General features: G+C 43.5%; 1 protein-coding gene across 2 annotated transcripts in view; it reads right to left on the minus strand.

Annotated features, from left to right (window-relative positions):
- The window catches only part of KIF2A (kinesin family member 2A), a 271,896-nt gene extending 252,936 nt beyond the window's left edge, over positions 1-18,960 (minus strand). For both annotated transcript variants that reach the window (XM_033930524.1, XM_033930514.1), the window contains exon 1: positions 18,604-18,960. In XM_033930524.1, the coding sequence (XP_033786415.1) occupies positions 18,604-18,664 (61 nt within the window). In that variant the 5' untranslated portion in view covers positions 18,665-18,960. The remainder of the gene's footprint in view (positions 1-18,603) is intronic.
- Positions 18,961-19,359: the final 399 nt, after the last annotated feature.

A 19,359-nucleotide genomic window follows, 5' to 3' on the forward strand; every position in this document is an offset into this window, starting at 1 on the left:
CTCATGAAAAGCTGCAATGGCACTGAGGTGGACTCTGATGGAAGAGGACTTAAGGCCAGAGTCAGACAAAGAAAGCAAATAATCCAACAATGTCTCCACTGCCAGAGAAGTTGGATCAAGATGATGAAGAAGACACCAGGAGGAAAATCTCATCCACTTCTGATGGTAACATTGCAGAGTGGTTGGTTTCCTGGAGGCATTGAGAATGGAACGAACAGGCTGAGATAAAAGAGTATCATGAGATGTCAGCCCGAGAGATACCAAGCTGTCAGGTGCAGAGACTGGAGGTTGGGATGTAGAAGGGTTTCCTGCTGTTGCGTAAGCAGAGAAGGAAACAGAGGAAGAAGAAAGGGTTCCCTGGAACTGAGTTGAAGTAGAAGGGAGAACCAATGTTGCCTGGGCCACCTCGGAGCAATCAGAATCATTGTGGCTCGTTCCCTCTTGAGCTTGAATAAGGTTCTCAACATTAGAGGCAGCGGAGGGAAGGCGTACAGGAACAGATTCGACCAGTCTAGGAGAAAAGCATCCGCTGCCAGACGGTGAGGAGAGTAAAGTCTGGAGCAGAAGAGGGGCAGCTGGTGATTGTGAGGAGCTGCAAAGAGGTCTATCTGAGGAGTGCCCCATTGAGTGAAGATAGACTGCAGAGTTACAGGATCGAGTGTCCACTCGTGAGGCTGGAGAATTCTGCTGAGTTTGTCCGCTAAAGAATTCTGTGCTCCTTGAATGTAGATAGCTTTCAGGAAGAGATGGTGATCTATGGCCCAATTCCAGATCTTTTGGGCTTCTTGGCATAAAAGGCGAGAGCCTGTCCCACCCTGTTTGTTGATGTAGTACATCGCAACTTGATTGTCTGTGCATAACAGAAGGACCTGAGGAAAGAGAAGATGTTGGAAGGCCTTGAGGGCATAAAACATCGCTCTGAGTTCCAGGAAATTGATTTGATGCTTCTTTTCCTGGGCTGACCAAAGACCTTGAGTCTGGAACTCGTTCAAGTGTGCTCCCCATGCATACAGAGAGGCGTCGGTGGTGATGACTAGTTGGTGAGGAGGCTGATGGAACAGAAGACCTCTGGATAGATTTGAGGATACCAACCACCATTGAAGAGACTGACGAAGAGATGATGTCACAGATATGTGTCGTGAGCAAGGATCCGTCGCTTGGGACCACTGAGTAGCAAGGGTCCATTGAGGAGTGCGCAGGTGAAGACGTGCGAGGGGCGTGACATGAACTGTAGATGCCATGTGCCCCAAGAGTACCATCATTTGCCTGGCTGAGATGGAAGGCAGTGAAAGTACCTGCTGACATAGAGACTGAAGGGTCTGAAGACGATTGGATGGTAGGAAAGCTCTCATGAGGAGTGTATCCAGGATCGCTCCAATGAATTGAAGTCTTTGAGTAGGGATGAGATGAGATTTGGGTAGATTGATCTCGAACCCCAGAATTCGTAGAAACTGGATGGTTTGGTTGGTGGCCAGGAGGACTGCTTGAGCGGATGTGGCTTTGATCAACCAGTCGTCCAGGTAAGGAAATACATGAAGGTGGTGAGAGCGTAAAAATGCCGCTACCACAATGAGACACTTGGTGAATACCCTTGGAGATGAGGCTAGACCGAAGGGTAGCACCTTGTATTGGTAATGACAATGATTGATCATGAATCGGAGATATGGTCTTGAGGTTACATTGATCGGTATGTGAGTGTAAGCCTCTTTGAGATCGAGGGAGCATAGCCAGTCGTTTTGATTTAGAAGAGGATAAAGGATGGCTAAAGAAAGCATTTTGAATTTTTCTTTTACCAGATGTTTGTTGAGATCGCGAAGATCTAAAATTGGTCTGAGATCTCCTGTTTTTTTGGGGACTAGAAAATAACGGGAGTAGAATCCCTGCCCTCTTTGATCTAGAGGAACTTCTTCTATAGCGTTCAGAAGGAGTAGGGATTGGACTTCCTGAATAAGGAGGGCAGATTGAGGACTGTGTAAAGCAGACTCTTTTGGCAGGCTTTGAGGTGGAAGAGTCTGAAAGTTGAGAGAGTAGCCGTGGTGGATGATGTTGAGGACCCATTGGTCCGAAGTGATTACTTCCCACCGGCTGAGGAACAGAGAAAGTCGACCTCCTATGGGCTGAGGCAGGAGAGCAGGAATAGGGATACTGGCTATACTGTGGAGAATGAAGTCAAAAGGGCTGTGACTTCTGCTGAGGAGGTTGTTTCACAGATTGTTGCTGCTGCTGCTGTCTGGGAGGCTGACGTTGTTGTTGCCTCTGACGCCTGGGTTGCTGAGCAGTGGCAGGTAATGGACGAGCTGTGAAGCGGCGTTGATAGGCCGACTGCTGCCTATATGGTTTTGGCGGAGGAGGCTTCTTTTTATTTTTAAGCAGGGTATCCCAGCGCGTCTCATGAGCAGAGAGCTTTTGTGTGGTTGAGTCCATGGAATCCCCAAAGAGCTCATCCCCTAGGCACGGGGCGTTGGCTAACCGATCTTGATGGTTAACATCAAGCTCGGATACCCGAAGCCAGGCCAAACGGCGCATAGCCACCGACATTGCTGTCGCTCTGGATGTAAGTTCAAAGGTGTCATATATGGATCTAACCATAAACTTACGTAGTTGGAAAAGAGACGACAAGCAGGTATGAAAAGGTTGATGCTTTCGTGAAGGAAGATACTTTTCGAAAGAAGCCATGGTGGTAAGGAGATGCTTTAAATAAAAAGAGAAATGAAAAGCATAATTACTAGCCCTATTTGCTAACATAGCATTTTGGTAGAGCCTCTTACCAAATTTATCCATGGCCCTTCCTTCTCTGCCAGGAGGGACAGATGCATATACACTGGCTCCTGAAGTCTTTTTAAGGGTGGATTCGACAAATAAGGATTCGTGTGGAAGTTGAGGTTTGTCGAATCCAGGAATGGGAATTACTTTATATAGAGAATCCAGTTTACGTGGGGCCCCTGGGACAGTTAAAGGAGTCTCTAAATTCTTATAGAAAGTTTCCCTCAAGATGTCATGAAGGGGAAGTTTCAAAAATTCCTTTGGAGGCTGGTCAAAATCAAGGGCATCCAAAAAAGCTTTAGACTTTTTGGATTCAGCCTCCAAAGGAATGGACAAGGATTCACACATCTCTTTCAAAAAACAGGAGAAAGAGGAAGTGACCTGTTTGGAGGATGGGTCAGGGACAGCCGAATCCTCCTCCTCTGAGGAACATTCGCCTTCAGAAAGAAAGGGTTCCTCTGAGTCTCCCCACAGATCAGGGTCTCTGACATGGGAAGAATGATCCCGAGACTCAGGTGTCGACGTTTGTAAGTGTCGGGTCTTGCGCACCGACTTACCTGACCTCATCGATACCGAGTCAGGAGATGTTATCGGTCGCACCGGTGCCGAAGTCTGTACCGATTGATGGTGAGCTCTCGGCTCCGGTGCAAGGACTGGCATCGATACCGATGAGGTCAGGAGATGCGGTACCGAAACAGTGGAAGCGGGTAACACGGGTTCCACAATCGGTATCGATACGGGTTGTTCCACAACCGGTACCGATAGCTCGGTGCGGGCCGGCACCGGAAGGTTCGGTGTCATGATAGCAGGAAGGAGCCGTTCTAATTGCTCCTTAAGCTGCGCCTGAAGGATGGCCGTAATACGGTCATCAAGGGAGGGCACCGGTACCGCTTTTTTCTTCTGCGGTACCTGCGGTGCCGCTCGACGCCCCGGAGATGAGGAGCCCGATGTCGAGGGACTCACCTCTATAGGGGCGGAGCGCTTCCGCTGGCGTCTTACAGGCGGCAGGATTGGACTCACTGCACTCGAGGCCGGAAGACGTTCCAGCGGGGAAGGCTTCTTAGCCGGCTTACCTGACTGTTGAGACGCCGGTGTGGAATCACGCGGCGTCGAAGACGAGGGTGCCGACTGAATCGGTGCCGAAGCCGGAGTCGAAGGAACGGGGTCGGACATCTCGGCACCGAATAGTAATCGCTGCTGTATTTGGCGATTTTTTAATGTCCGTTTTTTTAGAGTAGCACAGCGGGTGCAAGTAGAGGCCTGATGCTCAGGACCCAAACACTGTAAGCACCAGTTGTGTGGGTCCGTGAGAGATATAGGCCTAGCACACCGCTGGCACTTTTTAAAACCCGGTTGAGGGGGCATGAAAGGAAAAACGGCTTCCGCCAAATCGAAGGCCGAGGCTTCGATGGTGGCAGAAGGCCCCGCCGGGGAAAATCAAATTAAGAAAAAGAAAAGAAAATTTTTTTTTTTTTTTTTACAAAAAAGAAACCAAATAAGGCCAATAGCCAAAAGTTTACGCGAGCGGGAAGGCAATAGAAAAAAAGTTTCAACAGCCGTTGAAAAAAAACGCGTCTTCTTAGCTCCGCGGAAACTAAGAAACTGAGGGACCCGCGCGCCTCTGTCGGGCGGGAAGGCACTCGCGCGTGCGCGGTGCGGCCGAGCTAGAACTTTCTAAAAGTTCTTAGAGTGCAATCACTCTAAAATTGTCCGTACCGGGGCTCCGTCGGTGCCGTCACCCATCAGTCAAGAATATGCTGCCTGCTTGTCCTGGGATAATGGCACAAATAGCGAGAATGCACTATATATTGTGTGACCTTCACCAGCAGAATGCCTCTGTTACAGAGGAGGTAGGAGATTCTTCTGTGAATCACTGAGTATACGTGTGTGTGTAAAGACTTAAGTAGGTGGAGTTAGAAGACCCTGATCTGAGAGAGAGAGAGGGGATAAGAATATAAAAGGATTGTACTAGGAGAGAGCAGGACTTTTGGTTATCTTTATCTCCTGCCAGAGACCAAGTACTGAGTATTAGTAGCCCAGTGTTCTCCCCAGGGCCTTTTAGCTGGGCGCTCCGCACGGCTAATTTAGATGACCACTCGGCGAATCCTGCTGCTGCCGCCGATGCACCTTCCTGGGCTGACTTGCTGCCAAAAATTGTTTGACAGCTGACTTTTTTTTTTTTTGCCAGCATGCTTTTACTTGCTTCGGGCCTTCCTCGTTGCCGGGTCCTGCCTACTTTCTTTCCGCAAAGGCAGAACCCGGCAGCAAGGAAGGCCCAAAGCAGCAAGTTGTAAGCTTCCCTCCGGGGCTCTATCGTGTGCGTGCCGGCTTCCCTTCTCTTTCCCCCCCCCCCTCCCCCGCGGGACGCAACTTCTGGTTTCAGAGGAAAGATAAGGGAAGCTGGCATGCACACGATAGAGCCCCAGAGGGAAGCTTACAACTTGCTGCTTTTACTTGCTTCGGGCCTTCCTCGCTGCCGAGTCCTGCCTTCGCGGAAACAAAGTAGGCTTGTAACTGCCAACGGGTGTGTGAGCTGAGAGGGATGGGAAGAGAAATGCTGCTGTTGCACCGAATGGGGGGGAGGGGAAGAGAAATGTTCTGCTGATGCACCCATTTTGGGATGAAGAGAAGAGAAATGCTGCTGCACTGAATGGGGGAGGGGAGGGGGAAGAGAAATGTTCTGCTGCTGCAGCCATTTTTTTGGGGGGGACGGGTAAGAGAAGAGAAATGTTGCTGCACCCACTTTGGGGGGGAGAGGGAAGGGAAGAGAAATGTTTCTGCTGCTGCACCCAATTTTTTTGGGGGGAGAGAAAAGCTGCTGTTACACCCAACTGGGGAGGGGAAGAGAAGTGCTGCAGCAGCACCCAAATGGGGAGGGGAAGAGAAGTGCTCCTGCAGCAGCACCCAATTGGGGAGAAAGAGGGGAGAAGGAAGACCAGGGAAAGGAGAGGAGAGGCAAGAGATGCCAAGACCATGGGAGGGAGGGAGGGAAAGGAAAGGAGCTACCAGACCTTGGAGGGGGGGAGAGATGTCAGTGCATATGGGGGGAGGAGGGAAGGAGACAGAAATGCCAGACCATGGGGTGGAGTGGAAAGGAAGGAAAGGAGAAGAGAGAGATGCCAGAGCAAAGGGGAGGGGGTAAAGCTGAAATGAATCATGTACAAAGGCGAAAAAGGGCACAGGATATACAGTTTATTGAAGGGACATAAAAAGAGGGAAGATGCCATATGGAAGAGAGCGGGCGGACACTGGATGGAAAGGGCAGAGAGGGTGGGCAGTGGATGCAAGGGGCAGAGAGAGGGTGGATAGTAGATGGAAGGGGTAGAGAGAGAGGGCAGAGGCTGGGTGGAAGGGGCAAAGAGAGGACAGATATTGCATGGAAGGGAGCAAGGACAAAGCTGAATAGAAAGAAGAGAGCGAAGAGAAGATGATTAAAGCAGAAATGACAAAAGGTAGAAAAATTTTTTTGTTGTTGCTTTACATAGAATCAAGTAGTATTGTAACTGTATTGATTAAAGTTTATAAATAGGAAATGGAAACCAAACCCCTATCCTCAGGTCAGGACAGCATTCCATAGCAGCAGGGGTGCCCAAATGGTCGATCGCGATCGACCAGTAGATTGCAAAGGCAATGTGAGTCGATCGCGTTGCCTTTGCAATCTTTTTCTTCCTGTCTCCCCGAGCCAGGCAAGTGTGTACAAGCGCCGGACTCACAAGACTTCACCTCCGACATCAATTCTGATGTCAGAGAGGAAGTTCTTTGCCAGCCAATCGCTGCCTGGCTGTCCTGGAACTTCCTCTCCAACGACATTAGAATTGGCGTCAGAGGTGAAGTCTTGTGAGGACGGTGCTTGTATGTGCCTGGCCTGGCTCGTGGAAGCAGCAGGGAGAAAATTGGCGTGGTGGCTTAGGGGGTAGGGAAAGAATCAGGGAAGTGGAGAAATCGGCGCAATGGCTTGGGGGGGCAGGGGGAGAGAGAAGGACAGGCAGGCAGGGGGGAGAGAGAAAGAAAAAAAGAGAACCAGAAAGAAAAAAATATTGGATTTACAGTCAGAAGAAGGAAGTGCAACCAGAAACTCATGAAATCACCAGATAAAAAGGTAGAAAAATGATTTTATTTTCAATTTAGTGATCAAAATGTGTCCGTTTTGAGAATTTATAGCTGCTGTCTATATTTTGCACTATGGCCCTCTTTTACTAAACCGCAATAGCGGTTTTTAGCACAGGGATCCTAAGAGCATCGAGAGCAGCGCAGGGCATTCAGCACATCTCCTTGCGCTAAAAACCACTATTGCGATTTAGTAAAAAGGGAGGGGGTATATTTGTCTATTTTTGTATAGTTGTTCCCGAGCTGACATTGCACAGAATAATCTGCCTTGACCTCTTTGAAAACCCGCGGAATATAAATGATAATTAACATTTTCTCTGCGTAAAGTGTGCTTGGTGTTTTTATAAAATTTTATTGTTGGTAGATCATTCTGACTTGGTCATTTTAAAAGTAGCTCGCAAGCCCAAAAAGTGTTGGCATCCCTGCTGTAGAGCCATTTCTTGTATGACTGGATGAGCTATATTTATCTTTTTTGTTGTTATTGTTTAAATTCATGCAGAAATAAATGGCTAGATTGAACCTAATGACTTAATTAACACCTTTCCCTTTTTTAACCTCTATACTATTTGAAAGAGGGCAAATACTTTTTAAATTTAGTAAAAATATTCTGGCACAAGTGTCAAACCTTAAAAAAGGAAGTCATATTGAGCATTGGAAAATAATAATTAATTAATAAAAATAGTACACATTTAGGGCTCCTTTTACTAAGTTGCGATAGTGGTTTTAGCGTGCGTAGAATTGCCACGCGCGCTAGACGCTAATACCAGCATTGAGCTGGCATTAGTTTTCCCGCGTAGCGCGGTTGTTTACGCATGCTAAAAATGCTAGCGCACCTTAGTAAGAGAGGGTTAATTTTCCCCACCACCGAATTTCCCCATCCAGCCCCACCCGGCTACTTTTTCATGCCACCCGGCTGGAAAAAATTTCTGGGGAGAACACTGTAATCTATGGGATTAGAGTGGAAGTGGGCTTGTTAGCAGAACAAATAATGAAGCATTTCAGTTTGCCAGGTAGATTGCCAGGCTGAAAAGCAAGGATAGGACCTGGAGGTCTCACCATGAATTAGTCAAAGGGATTCTTCACACCAGGATTGTTCCCAGGAGGGGACATAGAAGACTGTGGATACCAAATCTCAGAGAGAAAACGAGGATGTGAGTGACTGCATATAGCACAGCCTCTGCAGAGTATTTCAGCTTAGAGAGTTAGCATGGTCCCAGGTTGAGGGAAGAGGGTGGGACGGGAGCAGCTCAACACAAGTATAGCAGGAATTGTGAGAAGAGATTGGGAACTGTAGCTATGGTAACCGTAGATTGGTAACCATAGCTGTGTTAATTCCTATGGTAACGGAAACCCATTAGCAATTTGGACCAGTATTCCCGAGTAACGGTTGGCCATTCCATTCTAGTGCTGCACGAACGGGAACCCCAGCCATAGTAATACCATGGCACCCTCCCTCAACGCCAACCTACTCCCCATGCCGTACCTTATCATCCCTGGTGGACTAGTGCAGACATGGGCAAATTACGGCCCGTGGGCCATATCCGGCCCGTTTAAGTTTTTAATACAGCCCCCTGAACATCTGGCCCTTCTCCACAGCTCATCCAGCAGGGTGGATTCGACACATGGCTAGGCAGGGCTTTTCCTTTGGAGCACTGGTCTTTTCTTCTTGGCTCTACTGCTGATTGGTCAAAATGGTCCCTGGGATGGGAAGAGTAAGAAAAAGGTCTGTAGCATAAGCACTGATTTTGGGGGGGAGGGGAGTAAGGCGTTTAAGCTCCTTCTGCATGTCATTGGACAAGGATGAATTCATGTCATGTCTCCGCGTGCTTTCCCGGTCCCGCCCTCTCCTCCTTCCCTTCGCTCAGTACTCTCACCCTCGCACCGCAGTAGTGGTTTAAGGATGTGAAGATCTGCTGGAGGAGGAGATCCCGGGTGGCGGCAGGCCTTGCTAGACAGCTTCACAAACCTGCAGAGGGTAGCCTACTACTGCGAGAAAAACTACATCCAGGTGGGAAGAGGTTGCGGCCTTTTGGCCCCTTGCAAGCAAGCCCCCTTGGGATAGAGATGAGAGTGCTGCTTGGAGGGAAGCCTTGACCCTTGAGAAAAGGATGGAAAGAGAGCTGTTTTAAAATAACAAAATGCAAACCCTGAAAAAATCCAGAAATCTGTGTGCTTCAGTCAGAGGATGAGATGGGCTTTTTCCCTTTCTCTTACATGCTGCTGAATCAAATGAGGTGAGGAGTCTATATCAGTGAGTGATTGGAAAACCTTGAAGTAAAGGCTGCTTTGTTTACCTCATTGGAATAACTACGAGACGGCATTGTATCTTCCAAAACAGACAATATTTGTTTATTGTTAGTATAATGGCTTACAAAATTATAGCAGCAAACATAGCAGAAAGAAATAAATATATTGTCAGTTCAGAGAATTTTCATTTTGTTCACAGGTTCATAAATCATTTTCAAGAATAGATTATATTTTTGTTTCAACAAATAAAGTGCAACAGGTGATTAAAGCTTCCATAGATCCTATTATTATTTCGGATCATGCGGGAGTATGGATAGAATTACAATTAGATCAATTAGAGAATGGTAGACCTCTTTGGAGATTTGATAATGCATTGCTTGTGGATGACAAATTTTTGGAAAATTTTAAAACACAAATTAACGATTTCTTTCAAATAAATTTAGTGGAGGATACATCTATAGAGAATGTATGGGATGCATTTAAAGCAACTATGAGGGGTAATATTATATCATATTCAGCTTTTATTAGGAAACAGATTAAAATACAATATATAGAATTAGAAAAAGAAATAAAAATATTAGAAGCTAAATTGGTAAGTAAATGGGAATATGAAGTTTTGCAAGCTCTTTTGAAAGCAAAAGGTAAATATAATGAATTAACTTCAAAAATGATAAGAAGAGATTTGTTTTCCAAGCAAACAATGTATTATGGAAATTCTAATAAGGCGGGGAGATTATTGGCAAATTATCTTAAAGCAAAAAAAAGAAGAACTAATATTAATGGAATAGAAGATGATAATGGTATAATAACAAATCAAACAAATATAATATTAAAACAATTTTTAAAATTTTATAAAGACCTGTATTCTTCCGAGCCTTATTTGGAGAGACAAAAAGATGGAAAAAATTTTTTAGATTTAATTAATGGACCTAAGGTTCCTGATCATATAAAACGGAGTTTAGATGAACCTATATCATTAAAAGAATTAGAAACAGCATTGAGATCTCTTAGAGTTGGATCCGCTCCAGGTGGTGATGGTTATACAGTAGAATTTTATAAAACATTTCAAAATATCCTTTCCCCACATTTACTAAATTTATATCAGACACAACTTATAAAAGGTAATATTAAAGGTACTATGGCTGAATCAATAATAATTGTTTTGCCTAAGCCAAATAAAGATCCTACTTTGGTTTCAAACTACAGGCCTATATCTTTGATAAATGTTGATAATAAACTTTTGGTGAAAATTTTGGCTTTGAGATTAGCCAAAGCTCTCCCACATATTATAGATATGCATCAAACGGGTTTCGTTGCTAAAAGACATTCCTCTAATAACTCTAGATTATTGTTTCATATGTTAAATTTATCAAAAAAAATGGATGAACCGACTTTTACAGTTTCACTGGATGCAGAAAAAGCGTTTGATAGGGTAGAATGGAATTTTATGTATCAGGCTTTAGAGTGGTTTGGTATAGGTTCTGGATTTATACAAATGGTAAAAACATTGTATAGCTTCCCGATTGCAAGACTAAATATTAATAATAAGATATCTGATGGTTTTCAATTGCAGAGGGGAGTTAGACAAGGTTGTCCTTTATCTCCTTTGTTATTTGATGTTGTATTAGAACCCTTATTGTTAGCAATACAGCAAACGAGGGAGATACAAGGTATTCCATATTTAGATATGGAATATAAAATTTCGGCTTATGCTGATGATATTTTACTTTATTTGAGAAATCCAGAGTCTACCTTATCTTCTTTATTGGAATTAATTGATAAGTTTGGCAAATTTTCAGGTTATAAAATTAATTGGAATAAATCTGAAATTATACCTTTAAATATTCATTGTGTAAAAGGATTATTTGACACTTTTCCATTCATATGGAAAGAAGAAGGATTTAAATATCTTGGTATTCAAGTTAAAAATACAATTGAAGACACTGTAAAAGAGAATGAAAAATATGTATTAAAAAAAGTTATGGAGTTATGTGAGCAATGGAACCCATTACATATTTCTTGGTGGGGAAGAGTTCAAACTATTAAAATGATGATGTTACCTGTAGTTTGCTACCAAATGAGTATGATACCTATTTATTTTCAGGGGTCCTTTTATAAAAAGCTTAATAGCATTTTAACAAAATTTCTTTGGCTTGGTAAAACACCTAGAATAGCTTTAGTAACTTTGCAAAAATCAATTAAGGAGGGAGGGGTAAATTTTCCAAATTTCTATAGGTACCATCAAGCCTATATTCAACATCAGGGTATGTATTGGATCCTCCCAGAACTTATGGATAATGCACCGGATTGGTTATATTTAGAATGGCGCCTTATGTTTCCCCTAAATTTAGTTCATCTGCCAAGTATTAACATACCTAGAAGATACAGAGAAAATAAAATATTAATGGATACTTGGAAAACGTTGAGGTTTATTGATAAATTAACACCTATCCCAATAAACAAATCAACTAATCAATCTATATGGATAAACTCCAAGATCAAAATTGGCGGAGCTCAAATCCTTTGGAAGAACTGGATTATTGCAGGCATTAGATCTCTAGACGATGTTATTTCAGAAGGTAAACTGCTGGATTTTTCACAATTGCAACATAGATTTGGTCTTAATAAAACACAAAGTTTTAAATGGTTGCAATTGAAGCAGGCCATTCAGGTTGGGTTCCCTGAATGGAAAACATTAAATAATCAATATAGTTTAAAGTTCTTATGTTTTCAAGCAGACTTCCTAGGACATCAAGCCGCATTGTGGTATAAATTAATATCTGGATATTTGAATAAAAAACCAATAAATGGTCTAAGAGATATTTGGAGCATTGAGATTGGACATCAGATTAATGCATCTCAATGGCCACTAATTTGGTCTTGGAGAATGGGATGTACAGTGTCAGCATCTATGAGACAAACTTGGTTCTTTTTATTACATAGAGCTTTTTGGACCCCTACACGTTTGCAAAAATTAGACAGTTCTAAGTCCAATAAATGCTGGCACTGTAATCTAGAACCAGGGACATTAGATCATTTATTGTATCATTGTCCCTATATTAAAACTTTTTGAAATTCAATTTGGCCACAAATTAATAAATTGATGGAAAATCATATTGCAATATCATATGATACAATATTATTTGGAATGATGATGAGAAAAAAAAGTCAAATTTCACCAGAAAATAACAAGCTTTTATTAATTATGACAGGGGTTGCCTAACAACTGGAAGAATTATAACAACCTAAATTATACATTTTGGTGGAATACAATATGTCATATATTTAAAATGGAAAGAACAATAGCAATACAAAGGGGGACATATACTAAATTTATAAAAATATGGGGGCCATTGACAAAATACTGTAATGAATAAATAGTAGGATTTTTCTTCTTCTTTTCTTCTTTTCAGGATCTTTTTTTATGACACACATAGAGGGGGGTAAGGAAAATAATTTCTACATAATATGTTATAATATATTATACAATATGTAATGTATGAATGAAAAGTAATAGAAGGGTGGGGGGAGGGAGAGGGGATAAAATTTATTTAGAACATAATTTATTAGATATAAAAATGTTATTGAATATTCATTAATTGTATTCTAACATGTTGTATACTTTTTGTAAAATTTGAAAATTTAAAATATTATATTAAAGTAATAAAAGGGTGAGGGGAGGGTGAGGGGGAAAATCAAATTTAGATATATAATGTATTAGATATAAAAGTGATACTATATATTTATCAATTGTATTTTAATATTTTGTACACTTTATGTAAGATTTGAAAATAAAAAATAATGGAAAAAAAAAAAAAACAGAATATGCAATGGAGAGAAGAACTTCACCCATATGCTTAGCAGGGGGCTAACAGTTCCCCGTAGCATAAGTAAGTGAATCTCTCTGGCCCTATCTGTGATGCACATGTTTTTTTATACAGAGAAATTCTTCCTTTGTTCCAAAAAGTACATCCCCGAATTCTGGTCATGTGACCCCCTATTGGAAAAATGTACATCTAACTATTCCTTCTCTCAGTCCACGCCTCTCTCACTCCCACCCCACCCCCTCCCCAGTAGGGGGGAGAGCCTTGCAGAAACAGAGAACTCTTGGTGAACTTTATTTCTCCAGCTCTGAGATCATTATCACTTTGCAGATGCTAATTAGTTGTTTTACAATTCTGTGCATCTTCAGGATGGTGTCCTTCCTTGTATGCTGAAAGTTGGCAAAGGAGATCTTTCAACAATCCAGCTGCTTGTTTCCCATAACTCGGTTCAGAGAATGTTTTGGTACCAAGTTCTCTCATCTTGCTACACCCACATCGTCCTGCAGGGATCCTTGCTCATTATAAATGTTTTATGGCTTTCCAGGGTGCCTGGCATATGAAGTCATACAGCACTGATAACAGTTCAGCAGAACCTTGGAGAAATATCCTCCCAGCAGGGAATGGAGACAAAAACTTTGTAGCAGAGGTCAGCTGGGTTAGCATTGCAAAGGATACATGTATTCACAGACAGCAAGGTACAGGCCGGGCCTGGCCATGGGAAAATATAAGTCTGTAGTGTCCAGCATACACAAGGTAGTCGTCCACAAGGTAGGCCTGTATGTCCAGGTTATCCATCTCAGCCTCGTAGCAAAACTTCTCACCGAATACTTAGAAACCCACAACATTCTTCACCCCTCACATCAGGCTTCAGAGGCAACTACAGTACAGAAACACTACTAGTCTCTCTCCTAGACACAGCTAAACAATATCTAAGCAAAGGCAAAAAAATGCTACTCATACAACTCGATCTCACAGCAGCATTCGACCTAGATCACAACATCCTGCTACAAACACTGGAGACAATAGGAATCACAGGCAAAGTCTACAATTGGTTTGAAGGATTCCTCCACTCAAGCAGATACAGAGTAAAAGCAAACAATGAACAATCAAAATCCTGGAACAACCCTTGCGGAGTCTCCCAAGGCTCCCCACTATCACCAACACTCCTCAACATTTACATAGCCACACTTGACACATGCTTAGACAAACAAGGCATAACGTCATACAGCTAAGCAGATGATATCACCATCCTCCTGCCTTTCAACCAAACCACCCCCAATACAACGAACAAACTACACATTGAACTAGAAATAGTGTCAAAATGGATGAGAGACCACAAATTAAAACTGAACCAAGCCAAAATGAAATTCTTACTTCTAGAAAGAAACAAAACCCCAACCATAACAAACCTAGAAATAAACTCCATCACATATCCCTTACAACCCAACCTAAAACTGCTGGGAATAATGATAGACAAAGGCTGCACCATGCAACTTCAAATCAGCAAAACGGTTCAGAATGCATTCGCAACCATGTGCAACTTAAGACAAATCCGAAAATACTTCAACAACGAACAATTCAAACTCATAATACAAGCGCTAATCCTAGGACGCCTGGACTACTGTAACATACTTTACCTGTCATGCCCCACCAACATGCTAAAACAATTACAAACAGTCCAAAATACGACCACATTACTCAGCTATCCAAGACTCACACTGGCTCCCAGTACAAGCACGCATACAACACAAATTCTACTGCACCCTATTCAAAACCCTAAATGGAAATGGACCAAGCTGTCTGAACAACCGCCTAATCTGGAAAAACACATCCAGACCAAGGAGAACTCAAGCACACTTTACCCACCCGCCAATCAAAGGAATGCAAAGCAAAAAAATATATGACGGTCTACTAGCCACAAGAGCAGCAAAAATAGACCACCACCTCTAAACATTTATTGACCATAATGCCCAACTACAAAACATTCAGAAAAGAGCTGAAAACCATACTATTCAAGAAATTTGTCAAATGATCTAACCAAACCATATCAACCATTCCCAGATCCCAATGCATACGATAGCTATCAACCTTGTAATCTCCCTGGAAATGCCCAGGCTAACTTCTTGTTGTAAACCACCTAGAACGGAAAGGTATTGGCAGGATAGAAGACATCAATGTAATGTAATGATTGGATACTTATGAGCATTATGAATACGTGACAGGGAAGTTTTGTAAACTGCATGAAGTAATTAACGAAGTAAGTCGGTTGATGTTGGGAAATTATGCCAATGTGTTTTAAATAAGATACGATTGGAATATAAGTGAAGGTTTGGAAAGGTTTAACATTAAGATAATTTTAGAACTAGAGATAGCGGTATAGTGAGGCACAGGGAGCAAGAGGGAAAGGCTCGCAGAAATGACAGTATCATAGCAACTTCTCACGCACCGTGGGTCGCCCCATCCCCCTGTCACCCCCTCCCCCTGGACACTTGGCCCCTCTGTCAAATTTAAGAATCCATTGTGGTCCATGAATCAAAAAGTTTGCCCACCCCTGGTCTAGTGGCTTCTTCAGGAACAGGAAAGAGCCCAACTGTTGCCCCTGCTAGAACGCCACAGGTCCGAAGATGGTTACCGAAACTTCATGGGGCAGCCTTGCAAGGTTTATTGATATACTATTACACATTGCTGTCTTTGGTGCTGTCCTTGTTATGTGACTCGTGGATGTTTTTAAAGAGTGGTGCTCATACAAGGGGAGGGAGAAAATTATTTTTAAGTTGCACTAAACATCCAGTATCCGGATTTTATTCAGAGTACATGCAAATAAGTACTACATGCGAATAAGTAGGGAAAGCATGCCGAGTATTCTCAATGCCCTAGGCAGGTGTCCCACAAACTTTCTCAAGCCGCGGCACACTAAAGGTACCTGCAAGTGCACAGATATCACCATGATGACATCACACACATACGCAAAGGCCTTGAGACGCCAATGGGGGGTTCCAACAGGGAACAGGCCCAAAGAGGAGGCACTGGTGCCTGCTGATTGTCTTCAGGACATGCCTCTCGCTGCAAGAGGCAAATCCTATAGGCAGTCAGTCAGCTCCGGTGCCTCTCTTCCTCCCCAGTGTGCCGCGGCACACCTGAAATCTCAGGAGGCACACTAGTGTCCTGCTGCACACAGTTTGCGATACACCGCCCTATAAAATCATGTTTCTGCTTTGAGCAGGGATTCATAGAGAAGAAAATGAAACTGGGGGGACCAGGGATGGAAACTACAAGGAGGGAATGAGGATGAAAAATGCACTTCACTGTGGGGATGAGGATGAATTTTTGTTCCCGCTTCACAATTGGGAGCACAATGACGGATTTGCTAAAGTGAATTATACTAGAACTATGACTGACTATTGGATTTTAATATCCTCCTTGCAAACAGTTTCAAATTTTTTTGGAACTACAAATCAGGTCTTCAAATAAAGTTCAAGTTATCAATTTTATCAGTCTCAGCTTGAGTCATTTCAGTTACGTAGCAGACAGAATAGAGTCATTGGAAGGTAAGAAAAATAATCCTTTGGACTACCGGAGTAAACTCTGGCCCCAGCCTGCATCCAGTAGTGCTGCCTGATTCACTTCGGTGAATCAATTTGAATCGATTCCTTTTCTGAGAAAAATCGGACTCAACAATTCAAAGACCCCCCACCCTGGTGAGACCTGACATACCTCCTAAAGCAGTGGCAGTGCTCTGAATGGGCTGCCCTACAAGACCTTCCCTCTGCCGCATCACTGATGACATCAGTAGTGATGCAGCAAAGGGAAGCCCTTGTGGGGCTCCCGTTCAGAGTGCTGCTGCTGCTTTAGGAGGTCTTGAAGGTATGTCAGTTTTCACAGTGGGAGGATGGGGTGTGCAGTGCTGCTGTACAGGGGGATGGGAGGGAGGGATGGAAAGATGAGATGAAACAGAGGTACAAAGGGGCGAGAGGGAGAAATCCTTCATATGGTGGAGGGGAGAGACACATGCATGGAAAAGAGAAAGGGAGAAATATTGGACAAAGGGTGGAGGGAGAAAAAAATGTTGCACATAATAATGTAAGGGAGAAAAGGAGAGATGCTGCATGATAGATAGATATTTAATTTTCTATTTTGTGATTACAACATGTCAAATTTCAAATGTGTATCCTGCCAGAGCTGGTGTTGAACAGCGAGAGTGAGCTAGGTAGAACCTAACAGAGAGAGGAAAAGTATTTTTTTATTTTGTTTACACCACAGTACCAGTGTGGGCTTAGAGAGCGCAAAGGGGGGTAGAAAGACTACAAAATAAACCTGCCAGGACGTTTTGGGCAGGAAAAGTGAATCAAAAATTGATTCAATAGGCTGAATCGAATATAAAAAAAATTCCCTGAATCAGGCAGCACTAGTGCCCAGCGCTAAATCAGACTTTTTAGACCCTGATGGCTGGTACCTGGCCAGAAGAGCTAGTGGTAGCCCAGGGAGTGAGACCAAGGTCACACTGTATGAGGAAGCAATTAGTTAAGGCCACCATCTGTACTCATACATTTTCATTTAAGTATATCACCAACCAAACACAATGAAAATAGGCCTTTCCAAAGCTGTGGAATCATACACTTCCTGCATTCAATCAAAACATGATTTCACTTTTCACTAAAAATCAAATACGAGAGAAGCAGAAAATACTAATCTCGGACATCAACCATAAAACAGCTTTACGTTGCAATCAACAAAAATATTTAATAATCCTTTTTTCAAATAACTTGGAATATACAGTATTTTATCGCCAAGTAAATGCCAGCACTCGCCCGATAAAGGATCCTTGCCTCACCAATACATCAACGGCATAAGACGCCTTAAGCTGCCCAGCTCTTTCCATCACATTCCTGTTCTGTTGTCTACATACATACAGTAATATTAATAATAAACAATCCTCTTTTACAGCCAGTTGCTGCCATTCCCACTCTCGTGCAGGTTGCCGTTTACCGTGGAAAGGGAAGAGGGACGATGTTACCGGCTAGAGGCAGAAAGCAATAGATCTGAATGAAACGCCCCTCCCTAAAACCTGAGACATTATTAATTTAAAGTCTATGGATCTGCCTCCCAAATGTCTTGTGCGTTTTCTGTTGGACACCTTCCTTAGTCTAGTGCAATGAATACAAGGTGGGGAAAATTAAAAACTCACTCATACAGGGCATGTTAAAATTGATACTCCCACACTACGTGTATTTTATTCTCTAGCAAAGAATAAAACCCTATTATATATAAAACATATATACACACGCTGCCAATAATTTTACATGCAGAGCTTTTTAGCATTACTCGGCAGCACAGTGTAGCACTTCCCCTCCCCCAGCACTGCAGTGGGAGGTGGGGAGGGGGGTGAACTGTTCCTCACTGACTCCAACCGTTGCTACCCAGCGGCCGGAAGCGCGGCAACAGTGACAGTAACACAAACACACTAGAAACCCCGGTGACAGGAACACAGAACAGACACAAAGGCTGAAAGAAACGTAAAAAACGGGAGGGAGGGGGGCAAACCCAGCCCCAGTTCCGCTTCCCTTTCCTCAATTCATTTTCGTATACAAAACAAGAGCCTGTCTCCCGAAAGAGCAGAGAAACGAATGAATGAATCAATGAAGACTGCCGGCTTTCCACTCACCGTCGCTCCTCTTGATCTCGACGTAAATCCCTATCTGGATCTTGCCGAAGTTGGCTGCCATGCTTCATTAGGCGCGCGCCGGCTCCTCGCCGCTTCTCCCTCTCGCTCCTTTTAGCACTTATTGTTGAATATGAACGCGGCTGTATACTGTAGGGATGATGCCAACAACAGAGCAGGTTGGAACGCAGCTTAGGACTCCAGGGAGGGGGAGGGGGAAAGGAGCGGGAAGCACTTCCTCCGCCAGATGCGGCAACACAAGAGAAGAGGAATAGGAAAAAAAAATCCCTGAACATCCACTTGAAGGCAAGCCCAAGCCGGGCGGCCTGAAGACTGCGCGTGCGCACTCGTGACAGCGTACCGAGTACGCAGGCGCAACGTTGCGTCGGCTTGCCCTGCGCGCGCGTCAGTATGCCGTAAAGATTCTGCTTGTACTTATTGGCGTCTTAATGATTTTGTGGCATAGAAAAAGGGGTAAAAAGCGCGCGCGACGTCTTGGGGCTATGTGTGATGACGTCAGGTGGTTCGGGACTTGAGCTGTGTTTCTGGTACCGTTGTTTGGAGTAGAAAATACAGGAGATAAAGGCTGAAGTAGGTAAGCTACTTCCTCAGGCACTGGGAGGCAAGACCTGAAAGTCGACTCAAGTAGCCCAGTTATTCTAGGTCTCTCCCTGAAATTATGTAATCGGTGGGAGGCGTCATGACTACGCATTGAGAATAAGATGCAGTAGCTTACCCTGTCAACAAAAAGAAACTGGA

This window comes from Geotrypetes seraphini, chromosome 1 (assembly GCF_902459505.1).
Source record: "Geotrypetes seraphini chromosome 1, aGeoSer1.1, whole genome shotgun sequence".
In the NCBI taxonomy this organism is placed as follows: Eukaryota; Metazoa; Chordata; class Amphibia; order Gymnophiona; family Dermophiidae; genus Geotrypetes; species Geotrypetes seraphini.